The following is a 10,962-nucleotide window of genomic DNA, read 5'->3' on the forward strand; positions in this document are numbered from 1 at the left end:
ACCGTTAGGTTACCAACATAAACCCTGTCTAACTTCTAAGCCATGAGCTTTGACCAATATGACATCTAACACACCATCTTATCAAGTATTAGACATTGTTTACTAATACCTGTAATACAAATGTCTAGCTTCTAATCAAGAATGCTCCTAGGTTTCCGATAGAAACAAGTCTACCATCTGCCGAAAGCAAAGGTTTTCTTTGAGATATTTGCATGCAACCTGCTTACAGCTTTTAGATATTTACCAATATAAGGTCTGTCCACCCTCTCATAAAGCATGCACTTAGCTTACAGTTATTAGATATTTACCAATATAAGGTCTGTCCACCCTCTCAAAAAGCATGCACCCGGCTTACAGCTATTACATATTTACTGATATAAGGTCTGTTTACCCTCTCATAAAGCATGCACCCGGCTAACAGCTATTAGATATTTACTGATATAAGGTCCGTCCACCCTCTCATAAAGCATGCACCCGGCTTACAGCTATTAGATATTTACCAATATAAGGTCTGTCCACCCTCTCATAAAGCATGCACCTGGCTTACAGCTATTAGATAATAAATCTACCTATTGTCCAGCAAAAGTGGAGGCTACCAATATAAAAGGTGTCTACTTTGTGATTCAAAGCAGAAGCTTTGTTTTTAATGCCAATACAAAATGATTTACATGAGATTTATTTACAAATATCGTATCTGTCTCGGCAGCTGCGATTGCCTCGGTTTCTGATAAGTACTTCACATTTGGCTGTATATCTACATAACTCTCTCAATCAATGCAAGTGCTGTCTTTTATTCAGCCCTAGTACTGTTTAAGACAGTTAAACTATCTTTTTTCTATACACATCCTCCATCCTATTCTCCACAGTCCATACTCGCTCTATAAATTTCTTCCAGTGTAACATCATGATCGCTTCCGTTCATGGCAGGCTTAATAAAGGAGGAGGGGGGTTATCTGTGTTCCACTTGTGGCCGATGGGGGAAGAAAAATAATCCTGACAACGCCTCTTGAAGGGCCCGATGACATGCCATGACATGTGTAAATCCACCAGCCATACTTTGAGGTGAAGATGGTCTCACATGTTGAGTAAATCTACAACAACAAAAAAGATATTGAAGAATTTTGGGGGAAATCATATAGAAAAGGTATTTTCACTTTAAAGATTTTCTCGTAAAGTATTGTAAAATCTACAGTTTTCATCAAAGAGATTCTGGTTATATTGCCACATTCCAAATGAATTGGAACTTCCCTGCAATTTTCAGAACAGTAAATATGAAACATCTCGGGGAAACACTGAAATATCGTTGAATTTCAATTTCATGCCTAGGAGAAACACAATTTCCAGAATTGAAAATAAAGTTTTCATATTGCATTATAAACTACATGCAAAAATAGAGAGACAGCATGGAGATTATGTAGAGAGATTGAAACAATCAATTAATCTCTATTTAGAAACCAAACACTTTGTAGTCTATCATGCCGGGGGGGGGGGGGGGGGGGGTGTAGGCAGCTTCCAAAAAGTGGGGGGGGCAAAACATCAGAGGGGCACTTTCTCATTCCACAACCACCACTCATTATGCTATAAACCGATACACACCGGCCATATCAGGTTAAGTATATATGATGTGTTAGTATGCTATCAATATTATTATGGTTCACAGGAATAAATTAAATAAAATATTAAAATTAACAAAGGCTTAAGTTATCCAAATGAGTTCTTCATCAAATGGCACAATTTATTTGCCAATAAGGCACATTTGCTATTTTGGAAAAAAGTGAGGGGCACGTGCCCCCAGTGCCCCCCGGCTCCTACCCCCTGAGTCTATGAAATTATGATGGGAGAGGGAGATGCACTTCTTAATCAGTATTTCATTACTACAGTCATGTTGCTCATCTTATAAGGGTGCTGACCTGCTCATACACACCTGTGAGCTGTAGACAACATTTAAAACATCCATCACTCTCTGAAAATATTTCTATATGTAGCCATGTCACATCTTTGCCATCACACCTTCAACATGACAACACACATTCACCATGACACCACACCTTCCCCATGACACCACAATCTTGCAGAAACACCGCACCCTCACTATGACATTGCACCTTCCTAAGGATACCACACCTTCCCTGTGACATCTAAGCCATTTAATGACACCACACCTTCCCCATGACACCACAATCTTGCAGAAACACCGCACCCTCACCTTGACAGCACACTTTCCCAAGGATACCACACCTTCCCTGTGACAAATAAGCCACATACTGAAACCACACGCTCACCATAAAACCCAATTATTCAGCATGTATATATATGCTAGTTATATGTTAACTGAATATCATATGGTATTAGAAACTAGGGAAGGAAAGGTCATTTCTATGTCAAATCAACATAATCCCTACCAGTGAACGGTTGGGTTTGTAACATTGCATCTCCTCAGCGAGGGTATTAACATTTATCCTCCGAGTCTGAAATAACTTTCACAGCAGATGCAGCTAAGTCCAGTCAAGTAATTTGCATATCAGAAACCTCTCGGCAGGCGCGATCATGGCTAATTACCAGCTAACAGCACCACTTTGGGGTAGCCCCCCCCCCAAAAATATTCATATCCTTTATAGAAAATTAAAACACTAGTTAATTGAGTGACAAAAGGCTTGACTTTAGAGAGTGCAGGGGTCTTGCATAATTTTCAGTAATCAAGCAATATCAGCTGCTGAAACTCGTACGGACGAGACTATGGGCCGAGAAGACTTGTCTAGCTCACCCTTTCGAATCAAGATCTTCTAACATTGGAGCACCGGGTCCAAAAGTATTTATCTCCCGGCAGATGTACTCGTAAGTGAGCTCTTGCACCTGTGGAGCTGGAAGGAACGTCTCACCGAAGCTGGAACCCTACAGAGGAAGAAATTACGACGAGATCATAGACTGACACTGTGAATCGGCAAGTGAGCGAAAATGTAACCAATGTAGAAATTCATCCATTTATTGCCTTGACATATCTCATACAGACTGAACCCCTATTACTACTATCTACATTTTCTTTCTCACTTTACACTTCTTACACAGTTTACATAAATATGATTTGCCTTAGTCGAAGATGACTTACCACTTTAACCTTTCCTATAGTAATTCTAACATCATTTGACTGATGGCTAGCGATCACTTCATCGGCTGGTGCGTCCGACGCCATCTGGAATCGAAAAACAACAAGATGAAACCTTACATTATGCAACATACTGGCATTGACCGAAGCAACATTTTGAGACATGTCAGTTTATGGAAACATTTGTGGAAACATTACCTCGTACTTCATGCACGCTGTTTACGAAACTTGGAACCTCCTCTTTTACTTCCTTGTTGTGTGAGGTTAGGGGGAGGCAGGGGTAGGGGTAATGGGGGGAAAGGGGCTGGGTGCAATATAGTAACAGTATGGCTAATATTAAGTCACTTCCGAAAATCAATCCAAACCACCTTTAACTGATTGTTTAGTGCGGTGTAGGAAAATTATTATTTTCTTCAGAGGACTACTCATAATCTTTACTTTCTATCATAACATAAGAGTAATTCAACACTTGCACTTCAGTTATATTACCTATGGGAAATGGACAAAGTGTTTGACTTGTACAAAAGCTTTCTACTCTCCATCCCTTGTCTACTAATCCCCGTACATGTATCTCATTGTGTTCACCGTGCTCATTAACCTGTCTGTATTCTGTGCGTGTTTTTGTCCCTTCTGTTACTGTTTCTTGTCATTTAGCCTCTGAAGAAGATCCTGCTAGGATCGAAATGTCAGGCCAACTTACTTTTACACATTTTACAAAAGATATTAAGAGTTAACAAGGGCATAGACTTCACTATTGACTATTCTATCCATTATTCTTGCTTCTCTTTATCATTTCTGGTCTTTCATTTTTCTCTCCAAATTATCCATTCACTGCATCAAGTAATTTCTTCCACCCAAAGACCAAAACAATCCCCTGATAATCATGACTAAACATCCATCATTAACCAGCTAATTTTATAAACACATTTTTTTAACTTATTACACTTAATAGCTGGTATAACCTAGCAGAAGTCTTATACAAAATGGTCAAAGCTGATGCACAAATGCAAAGATACATGGTGGGTTGTGTACTTCCCGATACCTTAGTACTGGCCGTATTCTACGATAAGCAAGATTTCATATATATATATCTCTGAATTATTACGAAACTTTGATCACGTAAGCGATTCATTGTACACCGACCCTTCCACACGTTTTTATGGTTGTTTTCAAAGTGACGGCACCTTTACCAGTTCATCTAACAAAGATATTGAAATGGGTTTCAAAGTGACAGAATCTTTACCAGTTCATCTAACAAAGATTCCTTATTCCGGATCTTCTCATTCTCAATCTTTTTCTCTAAGAACAAAAGTTCTGTTCTCCTCTCCTCATCTTCGTTCCTCTCTTCCCTCAGTATGCTATTGATGAAAAGTATATCCTTGCTCTGCCAAAAAAAAACACACAAAAAAAAATCAAAATTACAAGATTTCATAATTCACTAATAAATGCATCACTCAAACACTTAAATCTTAACTTGTAGAGTATGTAAAGTGACATAGAGTAAAACAAGCCTTCCAACCAAATGAACGCAAGACGATTGTGAAGTTTTCTCACCAGCTATAACTATAACCAGCTGTCACACCCCCCCCCCCCCCTGCACACACACACAGCTCTGTTTTACTTACAGACTGAGGACCCCATTGTTTTTCCGTTATTCCAATCCACGTACCCTAACCGATACCCCTGAAGAATAGAATTCTTCTGAGGACATGTTGATTCTTTTGAACTGACCTCTAGGGACTTGGAATTCCTTTGTGGGAGCCCTCAGTCAGAATTCAAAACAAGTGCACACACCCCTCCTCCAACACACGCACGCACACACGGACAAGGAAAACTTGGAAAGGATGTATTTCATTATGCTTGTAAGCTCTTTGAGGTCATGATAAAGAGAAGTAGTTAAACCAAACTTTTTTAAGTTTTATTTTTGCCCGAGGGATAAAACGGTAAATAGTAATGTACTGCAACAGCTCGACCTTGTCTTTTCTTCTCAAGCTCAATAAATATCTCTCTCACCTGTCTGAGTTTATTTCTTTGTATTAGATCCTTGTTATCTCTCTTATAGGATTCCACTTTCTTCTTTGTGGCTTCCACATCGATTCCATTCGAAAGATTAAAAACTGCACGGGAAATATGTGAACAAAAAATATAAGCACCGGATTTCACAAAACTTTGTTAGTTGCCTGATAGGAGTGATCAATTTATCATCCCCCGTAGACAGGTACATCTGGTAAATATTTGGACAACATTTACATAACTTCCCAATATGGATGTGGAGCTGAGTACTTTTCTTATCGGGAAATTGCATTTATTACTCATGCATCAGGAAATTACAGCATGCAAGATGTACCTTCCGATGGGTATTAAGTCCTGAAAAGAATCTTAATTCTACCTTCTTCTGTTTCCCTTCAGTCCCCTGTTCCACACATCCCCCATCCACTGCCCCACCCCCCCTTACCCACACAACCTTTCAGCCTATTGCATTAAGAAATATTTAACCATTTTGATGTATAGATGCTACAGAGACATGATATTTCATTTCATTGCACAAACTTCTCTTTGCTTTAAAATGAATCAATTTTGAGCATGAATGACTGGCTTCCTAGAATGACAAGAACAGTACTTACTTATAGATTCCACCATCTCCAGATAATCATTGAAGTCATCGAGTGTTTCAAAGTCTTCTTCTTGTTTGTTGAAGCTATCAAGAAACAAGATTATTCCGAATAAAAAGTTTTTGAGCAAAATTAACGTCAAGCATCATCCACCAGATAATGCTCATAAATGCTATAAACAAAAGTAACAGATAATTAGAATTAAAGAGTCAATAATAAATTTTCCAGTGAATGTAAATTGGTTTGATTGGTAAATTGGGAATGCATTTTGGTTTTAGAGTTTTGTGTATGGTATTTGAATTAATTTAACTTACGGCAGTTGTGTAACTGAAATTTACACCAGCCCATACATTTGAATGTTATTTTGACATTTAATTGGCTTGCAGTCGATAAATAAAGTGTGGGTTTGTGTTTGCCCTTTGAGATATACTGTAACTGCAGTATACCTTCCTGGATGAATTCAACTTTTTGGAGTAGGTACCCGATGGTGATCATGTGAGTGTACGCTCCCTAGGGTAGCGAAAGAGGCATTTACGTTAGGTCATCACCGAAACAAGCTTGCAGGTGTTTTCCATCAACCACCCTATCCATTCTCTCTGCCCACCCCACCCCAACCCCTTTCACCAACTCCTAGCCAAATTTATTAATCAACACAAAATGCATTGTTTACTAGAAATAGTAATATTATTTATTATAGTCTACACTCAAGGTAAAGTAGCTTTAAAAAGTTTCTATCCCAGATGAAGATTGAAAATGAGCTGAGATCAGAGTCTGAATGGCTCTCCTTGTAGAAAACAAACCCCATTTGTGAGAAAATGAACGCGGTACTTATTTTTGGGAATTCTTGGTAGCAACATCAGTCGGTGTCAAACACAACCTCCTTCCAGAGTAAACAAAAACAGCAAAAATATCAACAAAGCAAGTCACGGATAACCTCTCCCTGTTCGGCACTTCAAATGATTAGAAAATTACCAAACGGCCCTTGATTACAACAAAAATCCTGTGAACCAAAGACCACTTGAACACAGCCTGGTTCTGCAAATGTTAATTCCACCCTTGCTCCAAGATGTTGTTAAATCAAGACTACTCCACATTGCAATTAGGGAAAGAAAATTTGGTGCTAAAATTGTTGATATCTTAAAAGACAATGAGGCCGGCAACCTCTGTACTTTTTGGACAAGAAGGAAACTTTCTACCATACCATTTATACCCCAAAATACATTTTTTTCTTTCAGTGAAACTGATTGCATATGATCATGGAAAGGGTATTAAGTCTTTATTATTTGTATAATTTTAGCGATGAAATCCAACAAATGGCCTTTGCAGTAGGAGTTTGACCGTATAGCTAGATAAACACGGTCAGTTTTCCAAGACTTGTTGAATAGGGAGTGTTAGCTCAGTGGTTAACGCCGGTGCCTTTCAATCATAAGGTCCTGAGTTCGAGTCACTACAAGATTAATGTATGTCGTCCAGTTACAGAGTTGTTGACAATTGACAATTCATAATCATGGACGTTAAATATGAATGTAAGAGACTGACTTCGGTCAGCTTGCAGCTTTGATAAGCCAAAGAGACTTCTTCGCGAGTTCCTGCTTGCAGAAGGATCTAAAATACATACATACAATACATACTTGTAATAGCTGCACTGAACTACTGTAGACCTACAGAAGCCTATACTTACTCTTTCATGATTCTACGACGAATATCTACTTCACGTTCGACAGTTGGATTCTCAAAGAGCTGCAGACGAAATTGTGTTCTCCTGAGGGCTGTATTGCATTGTGGACAGGCTCCAGAACCACGCCCAAAGAGTAGTTCTACGCAATTTTCACATCTGCATGAAAACAGAAAATATGCAAAGGTTAAAGATATGCAATGCACTTTTACATAGTCACATACCATAAAAACACATGAAGTTACTGCAAAAACGAGAGTACTTCCTATAATGCTGAGAAATTAATCTAATCATATTAAATTATAATTACTGTCGTTATGAATTCCATAAATATTACTTAATTACATAATAATCAACACACAGTTTTGCTACAGTAATATTAGGCTAGTGTTTTGAATGTTGCTGGAGTCAATTTCATATAATATCCGTCTCAGGAATGGAGACAGCAATGAAGCTCGGAGCAGGAGTTGGAATCAGTGAGTAGGATGGCCAATGTGCTTTACATAGTCCATCTTCTCTTAGATTTATTGTTGAAACCTGATTATTTGAAAGCTGAAATAGAGCTGTCAATGCTCTCTATTCATGAAAAAATATTATTGATAATAAAATTTCTTTCTGTTGATAAATGTTTGAAATATTACAAAATTAGACAAACAGCCTGACCTTAAATGCAGAGGGCATGGTCGTATCAGTCCTATCTAGTTCTGCGAAACTTGACAAGCTTGCTGCAGTCTCTGAAAATTTCTTTGAAGAAACTCTGATAGACACTTCTAGGTAAACTACCAGCATATTTTCTAATTCACACATAGTGTGACATATTTGAGCTAAAATATATGGCTTTTACCACTCCCAGTTCTTCAGTGGTACAATTTTAGAAACCAAATGTTGCCAACCGCTGGTATGGTATTAACGTTACACACGTCTGATTATCAACCAATCAGAAAGCTTCTTTGACATATTCTCCATCATGTTAACTAAACTGGAGTCAAGATTTGAGCATCATTAAACATTGCACTGTAGTCTTTGAAATAAACTGACTTACACCTGTGATTCCTAGTGAATCACTAGTAATATATATAATTTCATTTGTAGTTATTGAAGATAAGATCTTTTGAAACATATTTAGACTGAGATACAACATTTTTGGAGATCATTCATGTAACCAGTATAGACCATGCGCATTAGGACTGATATCACAGCGCCCTCGGTAGAAACGTTGGAGATCACCTTTGCCCTAATGACATCATTCAGCCTACTGTTGCCACATGTATCACAAAATATCACCAAATTAAAAAATTCATATCTTTGCAATACAAAGTACTATGAGAGTATAGATTTGGCTTAACATAATGTTACAGATGCACTTGCAGGCACTTTGAGCAATATAAGTATGCCTATGCAATCAGCTTTAGTCGCCAGAAAGATTGGTTTGAAATTTATTATGAAAAAGAGAATCGACCTTATCAGAATATAATAATTTAATCCAAATTTAAAATTCTAATACTCTGCAAGAAGTTTTTTCTATTTACCTCTCCTAACTACTTTCAGCATTGTGTTCCATTTATCATCATAATAGTTGGTAGCCTATAGTCTTCCAGCTAATGCAATACAGCTTTTGCCTGGCCACCAATCACGTCTTCACATAACTCGTCCTTTGTAGTTACAAATGTAATTGCCAAGCTAACCTTCATGGTTACCTTAGGCTTAAGACAGACCAAGACCTGAGTTCAATAACTTGAGTTCTTGCTAACCAAGACCTAGGCCTAGCCTTAGGTTGGAGTTTAGCCTAAACTAGTATTACTATTACACTTCACAGCCTACAGCCTACAGGCAAGCACAATAAGGTTCAAACCTACAGTGAGTGGCCGCATACATTCACAAGTAGCTTCAAACTAGGGTTCCTATACTTCGTGGTTTTGCATCTTGGACAACCCTTTTCTTCCATTTTGCAAAAACAGCACACGTTCCTACTGAACAGTAAACAGAGAAGCTGGGTTAGAATAGAGGTTACAGATGTACTGTTCAACGAATTTATGTATACGCGGTACACCGATGACTGTGCAAGAGCTACTGTACAAAGTAGAATACTGCCACAGAGTATTGAAAGCGCCGGTGAGAAAAAATTCGCAATGACAGAAAATGTCAGGTGATCGTCACGTGAATGAGACCATTAGATTCAATCAGAGCCGTATTTAGAGAGAGTTTGCGGCTCTGGATTCAATTCGAAAAGAGCGACATCAGCCTTGAATGTGCTTTTGACGACATCGCATTCCTTGATGTTTCATTACGAATTTTTTGCACTCAGTGATTTTTTTGTTTTCCTTTTGTAAGTTATGTATTTGTGTCAGAATAAGATACGGATTTTATACTTGATACCGAGCAAAGGCTGGCAACTCATTAAAACTGCTTTGGAGGTGCGTTGCTGAGTTTACCATGCATATCATATAGTATAGGGCAGGGGTTCCCTAACTGGGGTGCATGAACCCTCAGGGGATGCGTGAGTCCATCCCAGGGGGTTCGTGAGACGTTTCTGAAAGTCAAAACTAAAGTAAGTTTTGCTGAACTAAAATCTGATATATCATATATTAATAAATGTACAAAAGTTGGTCGTCATGAAAACAAAGCTGCGGGCACGTCTTGACGTCGGCCCCAACATGAGGTTGGCCCTCTCCAAGACGGCTCCGAGGACCAAATGCCTCTTAGAGGAAAAACAGGAGCATTCGTGTGTGATGGTTGATCGATGCGTGATACAATTCGTGATCTGATCTTGAAGTTTCCAAAGAAATATTTGTTCATCTCCACTGGCGGATCCAGGGCCTCTGTTTGGGAGGGGCCAAAGTGGCGTTAGAGTGATATGGGGGAGGGGTCTAAGGGGAGGGGGTGGAAATTTTTCTATTGCTGAATGCCCTCAGATCAGCAGCGTAACGATGAGTCTGGGTGCCCCTGGGTCCAGGGAAGGAAGGGCCCCCCTGACTGCTGCGGAGAATCAACCGATGTGCGCGGAGCGCACATCACGAGCGCGGAGCGCGAACTCCCAAAGGCGTGGGTCCAGGGCCCGCCTTAGGGCCCTGGAAGCTCTGGGGTTCTACAAGCTCTCTGGTGCAATCTAAGCCGTATATCGAACATTTCGTGGTGATTTTATCAACTGAGATTTTGGGGAAAATCTGCGTTCATAGACACATTTTTGGTCCGCCTTGTCTGTCATACTGGGAACATGAGAAAATGTGTTGCAAAGCTAGAATACGTTAAAAGATTGAAAGGACAATAAGACCAAATGACCAATGTCCAATTAACATCAACATGTATATTTCCACCCGTGGCGTAACTCCTGTGGACAAATGGTATCCAAGTTCCCGAGGACTTGGAAAGGCTAGAGCTTGAATTTACTGAGCCTGGCCTTCTTGTCAGCAAACATATCGATTAGTCCATCTATATCAAGTGATCATGCCTCCTCGCTCTCGATGGAAAGGATAGCCAGCGAATCCAGCCGATCTTGAGAAATGGTTGAACGTAGGTAAGTCTTGCTTAGCTTCAACTTGGAGAATGATCTTTCTGCGGTCGCCACTGTGACT

General features: G+C 39.3%; 1 protein-coding gene across 1 annotated transcript; it reads right to left on the reverse strand.

Annotated features, from left to right (window-relative positions):
- Positions 1-889: 889 nt before the first annotated feature.
- On the reverse strand, positions 890-9,477 carry LOC139971776 (CDK-activating kinase assembly factor MAT1-like). Its single transcript, XM_071978510.1, has 8 exons — positions 9,247-9,477; positions 7,397-7,549; positions 5,728-5,801; positions 5,117-5,220; positions 4,347-4,487; positions 3,107-3,190; positions 2,765-2,892; positions 890-1,091 (listed from the first exon to the last, which is right to left on the reverse strand). Exons 1-8 carry the CDS (start codon positions 9,333-9,335, stop codon positions 950-952), a joined length of 915 nt encoding a protein of 304 aa, XP_071834611.1. The 5' UTR covers positions 9,336-9,477; the 3' UTR covers positions 890-949.
- Between the last annotated feature and the right edge of the window lie 1,485 nt (positions 9,478-10,962).

The sequence above is a fragment of the Apostichopus japonicus genome, chromosome 8 (genome assembly GCF_037975245.1).
Source record: "Apostichopus japonicus isolate 1M-3 chromosome 8, ASM3797524v1, whole genome shotgun sequence".
NCBI classification, from domain to species: domain Eukaryota; kingdom Metazoa; phylum Echinodermata; class Holothuroidea; order Aspidochirotida; family Stichopodidae; genus Apostichopus; species Apostichopus japonicus.